This window comes from Bos indicus x Bos taurus, chromosome 16 (assembly GCF_003369695.1).
Source record: "Bos indicus x Bos taurus breed Angus x Brahman F1 hybrid chromosome 16, Bos_hybrid_MaternalHap_v2.0, whole genome shotgun sequence".
Lineage (NCBI taxonomy): Eukaryota > Metazoa > Chordata > Mammalia > Artiodactyla > Bovidae > Bos > Bos indicus x Bos taurus.
This window is the reverse complement of record NC_040091.1, coordinates 72,566,110-72,583,109: the sequence shown is the minus strand read 5'-3', so window position 1 is coordinate 72,583,109 and position 17,000 is coordinate 72,566,110. Positions and strand designations below refer to the sequence as shown.

The 17,000-nt window shown below is 38.1% G+C and overlaps 1 protein-coding gene across 2 annotated transcripts in view; it reads left to right on the top strand.

Moving 5' to 3' along the window:
- SYT14 (synaptotagmin 14) overlaps positions 1-17,000 on the top strand; it is a 207,026-nt gene that overhangs the window by 42,569 nt on the left and 147,457 nt on the right. For both annotated transcript variants that reach the window (XM_027565692.1, XM_027565691.1), the window contains exon 3: positions 16,329-16,493. In XM_027565692.1, the coding sequence (XP_027421493.1) occupies positions 16,329-16,493 (165 nt within the window). The remainder of the gene's footprint in view (positions 1-16,328; positions 16,494-17,000) is intronic.

Here is a 17,000-nt window from a genome sequence, read left to right as displayed (position 1 = left end):
CATAATCCAGAAGAACTGCTTGATTTTTCCAGTTTATATAGACTGAAACATGGGGAATGTGTCTGGGAATGACTGTTACGGGTGTGGCATAGTGGCGGATTAGCGCTCCCCAGCCTTTTTGGCCCCAGTGACCTGTTTCATGGTAGACAGTTTTTCCACAGACCGGGGGCAGGGGGATGGCTTCGGGATGATTCAAGTGCATTACGCGTGTTGTGCGCTGTACCTCTGTTATTATTGCATTGTGATATATAATGGAATAATTATATGACTCACCATAATGCAGAATCAGTAGCAGCCCTGAGCAAAATTTTCCTGCAGCCAGACAATCCCACTTGGGGGTGATAGGAGACAGCAACATTCCAAGTGTGTTGCTTATGTCCAGTCACAGTCTCGTTTTGGTTGCTATCGCTGCAGAAAACCCTGCTTCACAAAGAGAGGATGTTGGACATGGAAGCCGATTTTTCAGTGCTTTTGTGGCCATCTCAAGATATTCTGCCTTGACTTGAATCCTGAATTTAACGGAGATTTGAAGTTGTCTCAAATGTACTTTTAAGACCACCATTTTTCAATCTCAAGCACAGTCATTCAGTTCACCTGGCTTATTAATAAATGTTCTCAGATCCATTCCTTCCCAGCTTGGGGATCTTTTGTGGTTGGGAAGTAATGCTCAAACTCTTTGGAAAGCTGAGATAAGTGATCATGCACCAGTTGGGAGAAAGAAGGCCCTGGCTCAGTCCCTTTCAAAATCTCTGCAACGTTTGAAACACATCAAAAATCCCAGTGTTTGCTTGTTGCCACCATAATTCCTGGAAAAGGAAATGGCAGCCCACTCTTGCCTGAAAAATCTCACAGACAGAGGAGCCTGGCAGGTTACAATCCAAAGGGTCACAAAGAGTCCAACATGACTGAGCAACTAAACCCATACAAAAGTACTAAAAAAATAAACAAAACAGTGCTTTAGTTAAGGTAATTCTTTTATTCTTAAAAAATTTTATGCTTATTTTGTAGATGTTTGGATATCTGTGCTGAGGTATACAAAGTATTTACCTTTAAAATTTTAAATATCCTCCCTACCTATGGTTATGTCTCTGCTCTGTATCCTGTATTTGTAAGCAGTATATTGGTTCAGATAATGAGATCTGAGTTAAAAAACTTTTGTTTGAATCTTGACTCTGCCACTTAACATCTCTGTGAGTTTGAAATTATTCAGTCCATCAAGTTTCAGTTTCCTTTTCTTCAAGGGTAGGGTTACAGAATGTGAATGGAAATGTTACCTGTAAAATATGGCATAGTAAACCTGCAATTAGTGGTTTTTTTCCCCTCCTTTTCATGCCGCAGGGCATGCCAGATCTCAGTTACCTGATAAGGGATGGACCCCTGGCCCCCCGCATCGGAAGTGTGCAGTCCTAACCACTGGACCAGCACAGAATTCCCTGAATTAGTGTTAGTTTTATTGTAATTATTGATTAGTTTTATTGTAATTATTGATTAGACTTGCTAAAGGTATGTATATTTTATTTTAGTTCTCCACCCCTCTAAATCTAAGAAAAAGTTCTTGAATTCTTGTATTGTTTTTAATCTTAAGTAATTGATGCTTTTATCTTTATTATTTCTACTGCTTTCTTTCTAGGGCTATTTTATGCCTTCTTTTTAAAACTTCTTTAATTGACTGTTTCATCCTTTTATGATAAAAGAACACAGCATTTAAGACTGAATTACACTTTCATTAGCCTCCAAGTAATATCAAGATATTTGTGAAAATACAAGAGATGGGATATCAGACTGCTATTTTCACTGGAACTCAAGGAGACTAGAAATTGAACATTGTTTTGAATATGAGATAACCTAACTGCTTTAATAAGAATCCGATGGCATAATAGAAGGCTTAGTTTTCACTTGTTAAAAACTTTACACTGCTGATATTTATCTTACATGTATTATAACATTATTTTACATTTTTGCTTAGCGCATTTTATTAAGCCAAAATTTTCATTAACCTTTATCAGCATTTGGCTCCTAGTGGGATAGTAACTTGCCATTATCTATGTTGAACTTCATTTTGTTTTGGTGTATTATTTCTTTAGTATTTTGAGATTCCTCATGTATCTTTCTTTTACTGAATTAGCCACCATGCCCAACATAATGTTCCTAACATCATCTACAAAATTAATGAATGTATTCTCAGTTCCTTCATTCAGTTTATTGGCAAAGGTATGAAATAACAGTTTATAGAGTTATTTTCTTTAAGCTGATTTAAAGTGAAAGTCTCTCAGTTGTGTCCAACTCTTTGTGACCCCATGAACTGTAGCCTGCCAGACTCCTTTGTCCATGGAATTCTCCAGGCCTGAATACTGGAGTGGGTAGCTGTTCCCTTCTCCCAGGTATCTTCCCAACCCAGGGATCAAACCAGGTCTCCTGCATTGCAGGCAGATTCTTTTTTTTTTTTTTTTTTAATTTATTTATTTTAATTGGAGGCTAATTACTATACAATATTGTAGTGGTTTTTGACATACATTGACATGAATCAGCCATGGGCACACATGTGTTCCCCATCCAGAACCCCCCTCCAACCTCCCTCCCCATCCCATCCCTCAGGGTCATCCCAGTGCACTAGCCCTGAGCACCCTGTCTCATTTATCGAACCTGGACCGGCGATCCGCTTCACATATGATAATATACACGTTTCAATGCTACCCTCTCAAATCATCCCACGCTCGCCTTCTCCCACAAAGTCCAAAAGACTGTTCTTTACATCTGTGTCTGTTTTGCTGTCTCGCACATAGGGTCATCGTTACCATCTTTCTAAATTCCATATAAATGTGTTAGTATACTGTATTGGTGTTTTTCTTTCTGACTTACTTCACTCTGTATAATAGGCTCCAGTTCATCCACCTCATTAGAACTGATTCAAATGCATTCTTTTTAATGGCTGAGTAATATTCCATTGTGTATATGTACCACAGCTTTCTTATCCATTCATCTGCCGAAGGGCTTCTAGGTTGCTTCCATGTCCTGGCTATTGTAAACAGTGCTGCGATGAACATTGGGGTACACATGTCTCTTTCACTTCTGGTTTCCTCAGTGTGTATGCCCAGCAGTGGGATTGCTGGGTCATATGGCAGTTCTATTTCCAGTCTGAGCCACCAGGGAAGCCCTTAAGCTGAGACCGAGTCATTGAGTTTGGGATGTAATCTTCCATCCTTTTGTGTGGATTTGTTCTTTCTGCCTCTGTCCATGTCCATATCTCAGCACTCAGTCATGTCCACAGCTATTTGCTCTTCCCTCATCTTAGGTTGCTGGGCCAGAAAAAGAATATTCAGTTAGAGAGGGAGTGGCTTATATGTCCTCTAATGACAATAGATTGAGTCACCAGTTAAGGCAGTTGTGATGAACTGGAGAGGTTGGCACACGGCAAAAAAGCAAAGCTGGCTCTAATATTAGCACCTGCCTGCGAGATGGCCGGAGTGCTAGGACCTGCCCTGAAGCCTGGTGACTGTCTTGTTGGGCTTTCAGATTTTCATCTAGAATCTAGATGCTATCTGTAAGTTTGTAGATTAAATTAAAATTTTCATTTTAGAGGAAACTGTGAGCTTTTCCCAAGAATGCTAGACATGGTATCTGTTTTTTTTGTCTACATAACTAGTCACTCTTTAACAGAAAGAAGTCAACAACCCATCCTGAAATATTTCAGTGAGACATAAAGACGATTGTTTAGTGTCACATGTTTTTCTAGATAATTAAAAATTGGTATTTTGATAACCTGTACTAATCTTTTCTTGTGTCACTGCCATGGTTCTCCTTAAAAAAATAATAGCATTTGGCATTTTAACCCACAGACTATATTTCATTTACCTGAATATCAATGGGATCGTCATAGAAGAAAGATCACTTGTCAAAGCGTGTGAGTGGCTTGCTAGCTTGTATATGTGTTCACAGAATCCTTAAGTAGTTTATATTTTGCTGGAATATTGTGATATCATGCCATGGATTGGAAGTTCCTATCATTGGAAATAGGAGCATTAATGGAGCAGGTAGAGGAAAAGTATTTAAAAAATTAATATAGGACCTTACATATGTGCTGCTGCATTTACTAGTTTAGATATTTGAGACAGCCTGAAAGGTGGGCTCCAGCAAGTACCTCTTTCTTCTAGTCTGTTAGCTGGGCCATCTAGTATGTTGGGTTATCACTGGTTTTTAGCTTGGATTGCTGAAATTACGAAATGTGTTTTACTAGTCCATGCGCATCCTTATTTCTATACCAGAGTGAACTTACCACGTGGTACTCAGTAATGTCTGATTCTTCGCGACCCCATGGACTGAAGCCTGCCGGACTCTTCTGTCCACGGAATTTTCTAGTCAAGAATCCTGGGATGAGTTGCCGTTTTTCTTCTCCAGAAGGTCTTCCTGACCCAGGGATTGAGCCCACGTCTGTTGTATCTCCTGCGTTGGCAGGTGGATCTTCACTAACTGCACCCCTGTAAAGCCACTCGGAGGCCCCAGTGATTTCAGGACAGAACTCAGAGTCCTCAGCGGTCTTTATAGTCTGTCATGATTCTGGCCTTGCTCTCTATCCAGCTGTATCGCTAGACACTTTGTACATTTTATTTTATTCTCTTAAAATGTATTTCTGTCTTTTCTGTGAGTTCTTTTTTAAACCATAAATACTCTTTTTTTCTCTTTGCTTCATCTCTCTTCTTTCTTATTTTAGAATCTTTATATCTTCATATTTCAGTTTAGGAGTCATTTCCTCCAGGAAGTCTCTATCTCCCAAGTCAAGGTCAGGTGCCTTGTAGCGCTTACACTGTTAAGTCTCTGGGGTCAGGAGCCACATCTGTCTTGTTCGGGCTCTCATTCCTGTTGCTTAGTATCTATTGAATAAATTAAGGTGCATTTGGTACTTCTCATGCATGTACACTGACAGAAAAGAGAACATTTATCCCCTATGGGTCCACAAAGCCATCTGCTAAAAGTATTAAAGCTTCATTGTTTTGAATTTTACTTTTTTAATTGCAAAAATTTTCTTTTTTTTTTGTTATTATTAATTTAAAATATAAAAAAGTTTACCTATTGGTTAAATTATGTAATATCTCCCTAAATCTCCCACTGAAATGGACACTACTGAAAGGTGTGTCATGGTGCACCGCCAAGCTTTATTCCTCTTAGTTTCATCATTCCATTGCTCATCTTTTCCCTTTTTGACTGATAGATTCTTTCTTAAGCTATGTAATTAATGCCAATCTTGTTATGGGTGACTTGGTTAACTTCCAGAACCACTCCTTATTCTGAAAGCATTTTTGACTGAAATCAGTCCCTACTTTAATGATTTGAAGGTTGGATTCACAGCCTCGAAGGACCAAGACTGAACCTGCTGCCTGTTTCATTCTGCTCCAACACAGGTTTCATTTATGCAAGATGCATCGTTCTGGAGATTGAACGCATAGCAGTGTGACTGAAATTATTGATACTGGGTTGTGTCCCTGGCAAGAGATCGTAATGTGTTCTCACCACAAATACCCACAAAAGATGATGACTGAGGTGATGGATGTATCAATTAGCTTGTTTGTGGTGAATATTCATAGTTGACCTTAAATATTTACAGTTTTCAGTTGTCAACTGTGCCTCAGTAAAGTTGGAAAAAAATATAATAACATGAAAAAATTTAAAGAGAACTAGTTGACATAATATTAAAATATAGGAGGAAGTTCTTAGATGTGAAAGAAACTGGTTTGTATTTATCAGAATTCAATGGTTTAGAATTAAAGTCTGAAATAAGCATCAGATCAGATCAGATCAGTCGCTCAGTCGTGTCTGACTCTTTGCGACCCCATGAATCACAGCATGCCAGGCCTCCCTGTCCATCACCAACTCCCGGAGTTCACTGAGACTCACGTCCATCGAGTCAGTGATACCATCCAGCCATCTCATCCTCTGTCATCCCCTTCTCCTCCTGCCCCCAATCCCTCCCAGCATCAGAGTCTTTTCCAATGAGTCAACTCTTCTCATGAGGTGGCCAAAGTACTGGAGTTTCAGCTTTAGCATCATTCCCTCCAAAGAAATCCCAGGGCTGATCTCCTTCAGAATGGACTGGTTGGATCTCCTTGCAGTCCAAGGGACTCTCAAGAGTCTTCTCCAACACCACAGTTCAAAAGCATCAATTCTTCGGCGCTCAGCCTTCTTCACAGTCCAACTCTCACATCCATACATGACCACAGGAAAAACCATAGCCTTGACTAGACGGACCTTTGTTGGCAAAGTAATGTCTCTGCTTTTGAATATGCTATCTAGGTTGGTCATAACTTTCCTTCCAAGGAGTAAGCGTCTTTTAATTTCATGGCTGCCGTCACCATCTGCAGTGATTTTGGAATAAGCATATCTAAAACTATTTGACCTGAGTTTGGCTTTAACTAGAAGGATTCTCCTGCAGTTGGCGTTGTGTTGAAGTTTCAGAATCTTATCAATGAAGATCTTACTGAAAAGGAAGGGCAAATAATCATTGAAAAAGTAAAAGGGGAAGAAGTGACTTTATCTGTTGTCCATACCATTTGAGATTCAGATAATTTTGGAGGAATTCATACACACTGAATAGAGAAAACATTTGAAGCAGGTAATTCTTCTTTGTTGTTTAAAAGAATGTGTATGCTTTGATGTTGGGTGATTTACCAGGAAAAAAGTTTCTCGTAGTCTAAACTTCATTGGAATTATAATTTTGAAGCCTCAGTCAAGACTGCCCTTGAAGAAAAATCTCTTTCAGACATAGAGCTTGATTTATTATTAACAAGCATTTGCTTTAAATATATTATCCTAAGTGTAGTAAGTACATTATTTATCAAGCCTAAGTATTAAGTGTAAAGTTTAAATATATTATGTATGTGGTGTTCCATACTTCATAAGTGTTTGCTTTCTTTTTTCAGTTTTTTTTAAAAAATTAGTATCTTTTTGCTGTTTCGGGATTTGAACGAAATTCCAATTTACTACGTGTTGCTTAGAGGAAATACAGATTTAATGTGTTGATGGTTTGCCCCCTGAAGCAAGTTGGGTGGCCTCTGTCGTATCAGCCTGGTCAGGTGACTGTCTCCCAGAGGGGGTTTTGTTTCTGAGATCTTTGTCAGTGTCCCATGCTATCGCATCAGTGCCTTCCCCCTGTCGTCCCTTTAAATTACTCAGCAGCCAACTGTGTTACCTGTGAGTGAATGTTTTTTAGTGATTATTTTTTAATAACATCTAGAATTATAGATATATATTATTCCTTTCTTTGATTTATATGTCATTCTTTCAGTTTTTCATCATTTGTATTATAATATAAAAACTTCACAGAAGTTTTTATTTGTGGGAGTAACTCAGATGTTACAGAAGGAAATTTAAGCAAAACATCAAATTAATCTTTTATCTTTCTACCTTGTTTCTTGGATCTCTGATAGGTGATCTGTTTTATATCCAAACCAGAGAAAAATCAATGGAGGGGTTTTTCTGATTAAAGTCTGGGAAAACATTCAGGGATTATTAAATAGGGAGCAATATTCTTTTTAAAGTGAAAGTCGACTTCTTATATAGTTCACATTTTGTTCAAGAGATAGAATTGCATCTATTAAATGAATTATTTAAGACTCCATGACAGTGTTAGAGGACTAGTATTTCTTGCCCGGCAGCACAAATCAGCAATAAAGACCTTATGATGCAAACTGTAAGTTGTTTCTCTTTATTCTTATTTTTAAAAGAATTACTATATAGGAATCATAAGTACTTGTTTATTTTGTATGTATTTGAAATATAATGGGCAAAATAGCTTTATAATATTTATTTTGTGACTAAAAGTTAATATATTTTGATATAGATTAGAAAAGAATATTATTATAGAAATAAATTTATATTGAAAGTGTTAGTTTAATAAATAAATATCTCCCTTATAATTATATTTCAGTACATTTTTGTATTTTTGGCAGAAAGTGGTATTTTTTTAGTTTACCTTTTGTAAATATATATATATATATTCTTTTGTAAATATATAGTATAGATAACTGCAAAGCCAATTCTACATACATAGCATAAATAATTATTAATCTTGGACAAGCTAAACTTTTCGTATTTTCTGGTGAGATGCTATACCTTGTTCCCTTTTTGACTTTGCAGTGTAGTCTTTAGATACGTCATATAGCGAATCATATAGCTCACAGATACCTTCCTTATATTTTTATTGAGCATATCTAATACCTGTCAGGCTTATTATTCTATAGAATACTTTGTTTTTAAATTTTTATCTTATTGGCTTTCAAAAGTATCTTGAATAAAAAATGCTATGATTCCAGTTTTATAATTTGTATATTTGATAAAGCTGAAATCAGTTCCTATATTTTAACATATATACAAAGCTAATCCATGAAATGTTTTTTCATAATGTATGTATTAAGCTATGTTATTTGATCACATGGCTTTCCCTTATTTTTATATTTCAGGTTGGCATTTAAGGAAGCTGTAGTGTTACTTGGTGTTTTAAGACCATGGACTCTGGAGTCAAAGTATCTGGGTTCAAATCCAGGTTCTATCATTTCCTAGATTTGTGACTTTAGACAAACTTATCACTCTCCAAGCTTCAGTTTTCTAATCTAAAGCTTAAGATAATATGTAGTATTTATTATCACAAAATAGTTTTGAGCATTACATTTAAAATGAAAGTTTATAATAGTGCCTGGCAAATAGAAAGCAGTAAGGATTAGTGTTTAACATTTTGGGAGCAGGAATCAGTGTGCCAGTATTCATATCAAGATTTCATCTCACTGAATAATAATTTTAAGATCTTGAAAATTCTCCTTATTCTTACTGAGCCTCAGTTCCCATACTTGAAAAATGAGGTTGTAGTGAGAATTCAGTTTGATAATGCTTTAATGCATTTTCTAAAGCAGCCCCCAGCAAATATTAAGCTCTCCTTAAATGTTTGATATTATTAATTTTGTTATTGTTTGGTCTTGGTTTTATAGTTTAATTAAATTTGATTCAGCAAATTTAGTTCTTTAAATGTATAATATTAACTTATTAACTTTAATTAACTGTGTGCTGTTAGAGACTTTGAATGTTCTCCATTAAAAGGTAATATACATTTAAAATAGCATTTACTTGCCTGTAGCAAATGACCTAGAATGTTTGGAGAGAGTAGATGTATCTATAGATAAATTAATCATAATCTTAGAAATATTTCTGTGGCTTTTTAAGCAGATTCATAGTATAAGAATTTAGGAATAAATTCCATCAGATAGTAAAAAATATATTTTGCATTAGTGAGGTTTGAGTTCATGTAATTTTATTTAACTTTTTTGATAGTGTATCATATTCATATCTTCAGGGTGATTTCAGTGTATTGTTCCATCTCAGTTTTATGGACAAGTGGGATTATCAAATAATAATTAAATATTATCTCAATCCTGACATAAGGGTGAAAAAGTACAAGTCTGAAGCTTTTTAATATTTTCTGTCAGAAAATGTTATTTCTTTTCTACAATTGTATTACTATTTTAAAATTTTAAATACAAAATGTTTTTCCATGAATGTAGAGAATGGGCGTATAGCCAAGCAACGGATTAAAAGGGAGTTATATAGTATATTGGAGAAGGCAATGGCACCCCACTCCAGTACTCTTGCCTGGAAAATCTGCCTTGTAAGTATAAGGCACCTTTCACCATTTGTTAGTGAGGAAAGATTCTGTTTTCATTTTGTTCAAATTAATGGTTTGTATTGATCTGAAAATTTGTGAAGTAGGAGATTTTCCATTAAAGCGTAGTACCTGTCATTTGCCAGTGAGGTTTGTATTTAGTCAGTGATGTCTTTCGCATGCAACAGATGAGCAAAAGGAGAACTCCCAACTCTTTATAACGAACCTGACCTTCATCAGAGCACTGTCATATTTCTGTCTTTACTGGACATCCACACTGCAGTAGTCTGCAGACATGCTAAAGTAACATGTCAAAACCTAAACTTGCTACCCGCCTCTCTTCTTCCACTGATTTCTCGGCTCCCATGCTCTAAACCACATGTCTTTACGTTCGTATTTTTTCATTTTTTTAAGTGGTATTACCATTCACCTAGGCTTCCCAGGTAGCTCAGATGGTAAAGAATCAACCTGCAATGCAGGAGAGCCTGGTTTGGTTCCTGGGTTGGGAAGATCCCCTGGAGAAGGGATAGGATACTCACTCCAGTATTCTTGGGCTTCTCTAGTGTCTCAGATGGTAAATAATCCGCCTGTAATGTGGGAGACCTGGGTTTGATCCCTGGGTTGCGAAGATCCCCTGGAAGAGGGCATGGCAACCCACTCCAGTATTCCTGCCTGGAGAATCCCATAGACAGAGGAGCCTGGCGGGCTACAGTCTGTGGGGTTGCAAAGAGTCAGATACAACTGAGTGATTAAGCTCAGCACAGCACCATTCACCCATTCGCTCAAGCTAGAAACTTTAGAATTACCTTCTACTTCTCTTTATCCTCATTCTCTCCATTAATTGACTGGATTGTTACCAATTTTCTCTGAACAGACTCACCCCTCTTCTCTGCTGTCGCTGCTACCGTTTAGTCCTCATACTTTGCCACCATTCACTCCCTGCTGTTTGCCATTTTTCTGATTGTTTTAGGGAATATAGTTCTACAAGTAAAAGTCTGTAGGATGGTATTCAGGGTTCTTTGACAGTTTGAACCTTGCTTTCATTTTCAGTAACTGTTCTGGCATACTTTTGATCTTTCCTGAACACACCTTCATTCATGCATTTACAAATGTTTGTATAATGTCAACTGGTAGCATTGTGCTAAGTACTTAGAGGAGACAAAGGTAGATAAGACAGCCATGACTGTTGCCCATTAGTGCCGAGGGGACACCATGCGCACTGTTCCTGGTCTTTGATCACGCTCTTTCATCTGCCCTTTACTCTTTAATAGAGTTCCTATTAATCTTTCATACCCTACCCAAGTGTGATCTCCTTTCTGAAGCGTTTGTAACTTTGCCGGGTAGTATTCCTTCTTTGTGTTCCAGTACGGACACGACTGAAGTGACTTAGAAGCAGCAGCAGCAGCAGCAGCAGTATATTCAGTACTTCTCTTGTCGTGCTTGCTGGATTATACTTGTTTATAGTTGGCCTTTCTCCCTGGCTTAAATTTATAAGTGGGAAGGGAGGAGGGAAATGAAAGAGGAACACAGAAATAAGGATTGAGGAAAGGTGTAGGAAAGGCAGGAAGGGAAGACAAAGAACACAGGAGAAATATGAGCAGTAGTTAAAAACACAGACTCTGGAGCCAGACAGGGCTTGAATCCTGATTCTTCTGCTTTCTAGCTGGGCACATGGTATAATAGCTCCATATCTCAATTTATAGTGGGGGTAAATGAGAGGAAAATTGTGACGATTAAAAGAGTTAATAAATATAAAGTACTTGAAAGAGAATAGCACATCAGATCAGATCAGTCATTCAGTAGTGTCCGACTCTTTGCAACCCCATGAATCGCAGCACGCCAGGCCTCCCTGTCCATCACCAACTCCCGGAGTTCACTCAGACTCACATCCATCGAGTCAGTGATGCCATCCAGCCATCTCATCCTCTGTCGTCCCCTTCTCCTCTTGCCCCCAATCCCTCGCAGCATCAGAGTCTTTTCCAATGAGTCAACTCTTCGCATGAGGTGGCCAAAGTACTGGAGTTTCAGCTTTAGCATCATTCCCTCCAAAGAAATCCCAGGGCTGATCTCCTTCAGAATGGACTGGTTGGATCTCCTTGGAGTCCAAGGGACTCTCAAGAGTCTTCTCCAACACCACAGTTCAAAAGCATCAATTCTTCGGCGCTCAGCCTTCTTCACAGTCCAACTCTCACATCCATACATGACCACAGGAAAAACCATAGTCTTGACTAGACGGACCTTTGTTGGCAAAATAATGTCTCTGCTTTTGAATATACTATCTAGGTTGGTCATAACTTTCCTTGCAAGCAGTAAGTGTCTTTTAATTTCATGGCTGCAGTCATCATCTGTAGTGATTTTGGAGCCCAGAAAAATAAAGTCTGACACTGTTTCCACTGTTTCCCCATCTATTTCCTATGAAGTGATGGGACTGGATGCCATGATCTTCGTTTTCTGAATGTTGAGCTTTAAGCCAACTTTTTCACTCTCCACTTTCACTTTCATCAAGAGGCTTTTTAGTTCCTCTTCACTTTCTGCCATAAGGGTGGTGTCATCTGCATATCTGAGGTTATTGATATTTCTCCCGACAATCTTGATTCCAGCTTGTGTTTCTTCCAGTCCAACATTTCTCATGATGTACTCTGCATATAAGTTAAACAAGCAGGGTGATAATATACAGCCTTGACGTACTCCTTTTCCTATTTGGAACCAGTCTGTTGTTCCATGTCCAGTTCTAACTGTTGCTTCCTGACCTGCATACAGATTTCTCAAGAGGCAGGTCAGGTGGTCTGGTATTCCCATCTCTTTCAGGATTTTCCACAGTTTATTGTGATCCACACAGTCAAAGGCTTTGGCATAGCCAATAAAGCAGAAATAGATGTTTTTCTGGAACTCTCTTGCTTTTTCCATGATCCAGCGGATGTTGGCAATTTGATCTCTGGTTCCTCTGCCTTTTCTAAAAGCAGCTTGAACATCAGGAAGTTCACGGTTTACATATTGCTGAAGCCTGGCTTGGAGAATTTTGAGCATTACTTTACTAGCGTGTGAGATGAGTGCAATTGTGTGGTAGTTTGAACATTCTTTGGCATTGCCTTTCTTTGGGATTGGAATGAAAACTGACCTTTTCCAGTCCTGTGGCCACTGCTGAGTTTTCCAAATTTGCTGGCATACTGAGTGCAGCACTTTCACAGCATCATCTTTCAGGATTTGGAATAGCTCAACTGGAATTCCATCACCTCCACTAGCTTTGTTTGTAGTGATGCTTTCTAAGGCCCACTTGACTTCACATTCCAGGATATCTGGCTCTAAGTCAGTGATCACACCATCGTGATTATCTGGGTCATGAAGGTCTTTTTTGTACAGTTCTTCTATGTATTCTTGCCATCTTTTCTTAATATCTTCTGCTTCTGTTAGGTCCATACCATTTCTGTCCTTTATCGAGCCCATCTTTGCATAAAATGTTCCTTTGGTATCTCTGATTTTCTTGAAGAGATCCCTAGTCTTTCCCATTCTGTTGTTTTCCTCTATTTCTTTGCATTGATCGCTGAAGAAGGCTTTCTTATCTCTTCTTGCTATTCTTTGGAACTCTGCATTCAGATGCTTATATCTTTCCTTTTCTCCTTTGCTTTTTGCTTCTCTTCTTTTCACAGCTATTTGTAAGACCTCCCCAGACGTCCATTTTGCTTTTTTGCATTTCTTTTCTATGGGGATGGTCTTGATCCCTGTCTCCTGTACAATGTCATGAACCTCATTCCATAGTTCATCAGGCACTCTATCTATCAGATCTAGTGCCTTAAATCTATTTCTCACTTCCACTGTATAATCCTAAGGGATTTGATTTAGGTCATACCTGAATGGTCTAGTGGTTTTCCCTACTTTCTTCAATTTAAGTCTGAATTTGGCAATAAGGAGCTCAGACTATGGTGAGAGCCATAGTCAGCTCCTGGTCTTGTTTTTGCTGACTGTATAGAGCTTCTCCATCTTTGGCTGCAAAGAATATAATCAGTCTGATTTCGGTGTTGACCATCTGGTGATGTCCATGTATAGAGTCTTCTCCTGTGTTGTTGGAAGAGGGTGTTTGTTATGACCAGTGCATTTTCTTGGCAAAACTCTATTAGTCTTTGCCCTGCTTCATTCCATATTCCAAGGCCAAATATGCCTGTTACTCCAGGTGTTTCCTGACTTCCTACTTTTACATTCCAGTCCCCTATAATGAAAAAGACATCTTTTTTGGGTGTTAGTTTTAAAAGGTCTTGTAGGTCTTCATAGAACCGTTCAACTTCAGCTTGTTCAGCGTTACTGGTTGGGGCATAGACATGGATTACTGTGATATTGAATGGGTTGCCTTGGAAACGAACAGAGATCATTCTGTCGCTTTTGAGATTGCATCCAAACAATATAGCACGTAATATATGCTATATTGTTTTTATTAGCAATAACTAGCTTTCATAAGTGAGGTGAGTTGTGTTTCCTCCTTCATTTAGTCTTCTAAGAGATAGGAGATTTTTTTTTAAATTTTACTTACTTATTTATTTTTAACACCAAAAACATTTTGTATTGGGGTATAGCTGATTAACAGTGTACTGACAGTTTCAGGTGAACAGTGAAGGGACTCAGCCGTACGGGATGGGAGATTTTAAGCTGCTTATTATTATAGCTAACGCTGTGTGTTCACTTACGGCATCACATTTTAGTGTGCTTTGGGCCTGCGCTGAAAGGGGAGCTCCTATCCATATGTGCTGTTTACAATGTAATACTGAATATGGTCACACTGAGAATTTTGTGTCTTCATACCAGAGTCTGTCCTGCTGCGATCTTCCTAGCTTTTAGATCAGATGGTGATAGTCTTTTTACCTGTTTTTTTTTTTTTTTTTTTACCTTAACCGTCAGGCTTGATGTTATCACTGTTTTATGTCATATACCTTAGATTCTTTTATTAAACTATGTTCTCTTTCCTGACTATTCTCCAGCCTGAGAATGAGACAGAAAGGGCTAATGTCTAGGCGTAACGTCTTGGTTCTGGTAGCAGGATCTGTTCCTCCGCACCAGGCTGCTATTCAGAGCACTTCCACCATCCCTGCCACCTTCTGCCTCACACTCATCACGCCTCCTTGCAATATTATTCTCTGCTCTGTCCTCTGCTGCAGTGCTGTTGACCCAGCTTTGAACAGACCATAATGTCGTATCAGTCCTGCACCTGGGATGCTAGCTATCACAGATGCTGAGAAGCTAGAAGAGTAAAGCACTCATCATGGACTGGTGGGTGACTTCAGTTTTAACAAATGAGTTAGATGCCGATTGTCCTGGTTCTTCAGATTAAAAAAGGAATTTTGGAGGAGATGACGTTTTAGTCGCTGCTTGAGCAGTGGAGGAGGAAAGAGTAGGGTGGTATTTGAGGCTTTTGATTCATTGTCTACTAATGCTTGAGTCAGGCACTGAGATTACAAAAGTTTAGTTCTGTTTAATTCCAAATGACTAGTCCCAGAGAGAGATAATGCAGAAGTTGAAAAGAAAGAGATGACTAAGGATTGGAGAAGTTGGAGAAGGTTTTGTCCTCACTCTACCAAATCTCCCTGGATGGTTTCATGTATTCTCTTGTATTCATGATTCTCATGTATTCATGGAGTTTCTGGAATGCACAGTGATACCCTGTCTCTTGTTTTCACATGCTGTTTCTTCTGTATGAAATCGTGTTCACTTGGCTAATTCTTGGGCTTCCCTGGTGGCTCAGACGGTAAAGAATCCGCCTGCAATGCAGGAGACCTGGGTTTGATCCTTGGGTTGGGAAGCTCCCTGGAGAAGAGAACAGCTACCCACTCCAGTATTCTGACCTGGAGAACTCCATGGACTGTGTAGTCCATGGGGTCACGAAGAGTTGGACACGACTGAGCGACGTTCGCTTTCACTTTTTTGGCTAATTCTTACAATTACAGGAGCCGTAACTTGTAGAAAAGCTTACTTGATCCTTCAGCACTGGGTTACATAACCTTGGTTGCACTGCGTTGTGACTGCCTTCACCAGCCTGTTCACGGAAGATAGGAAATGCATGTGTGATATGCTCGGTGTATGGCTGCTGCTCCAGAGTGTTTGTTGGTTGAATGAATGAGTGGGATTTGGTATAGAGAGGATACTCAGTCACTCCTGGCAAGGGGAGGAGGCAGACAAAAACACGGCATGTGGTAAATGGAATCATCTGATTGGAGAGTAGTATTGAAAAGAGGCTGGAGTTTTCAATGCCAAGTTAAAAAGTCCAGAGTTGGTTTAACACAAAAAGACCATTGAAGCTTTTAGAGATAACAACAATAGTATACGTTCTCATAAATTTGAGTGCTTGGGAAATAAGTTTTTCTAAATTTTGTTTTAAAATTTTTTTAATACTCGTCAGTGGACTAAATAATATGGTGACTGCCTCTTTTATAGACTCATTTCTTTTTAAGACTGTTCCCACATAATTTACAGGGAAACTGTTAATATACTCTTAAATAAATTTTAATATACTTTTGCATAAATTGAACAACTCATTAAACTTTGCAGTTTATTTTTCTCACAAACTGAACTGTTGTGAACTATGAAAATTTACAAATAAAATTCAAATAAGGCAGCAATCTTAACACAATGTATAGGGGTTTCCTTCTTATTTGTAACTTGAAGAAGAATAAATGCTTACAGCTGTGACTTTTTTTCCCTCCAGTATCTCCAGAGGCAGTTGGATTTTTGTCTGCTGTTGGGGTGTTTATTATCTTGATGCTGCTCCTTTTTCTCTATATTAATAAGAAGTTCTGTTTTGAAAATGTTGGCGGGTTTCCAGATCTTGGTTCAGGATACAGTGCAAGGAAGAATTCACAAGATAAAATTTGTAAGTATCATATCGCTGCTTCTCTTGTTTAGTCTTTCTATCTACTGTTTATTACTTTATTTTAAAAATACGATATACATTAAAAAGCTTGATTCTGACATACAGTAAACTAACCTTTAGACATTATTCTGTGAGAGTAAAAGATCTATTACATAAATTATGTTCAGCTATCTTTTTATTGCCCATGAATTGCTACTATATTGCATAAAAATGAATTGTATATCATCATAGAATGACATTTTTATATACTTTAAGAAGAAGGACATATCTTATTACTTTCTATGTTTAAATCCATTGTCCAAATAGTTTTCTAGAGAGCTTTTTTCCCATGTCCCTAGAAAGCTTTTGAGAGTATTCACCCTTTAATCTGCTGTTGAATTCTCAGCAATGGATAATTATGTTGTTTAGAGAAGGTGGTTTTCTCTCGTAATTTAGTATGTAAAATCTGATTATGAAACTTAGTGTTCCTCTTTCCTCCTTGGCAACACAGATATATTGCTTAGTGTT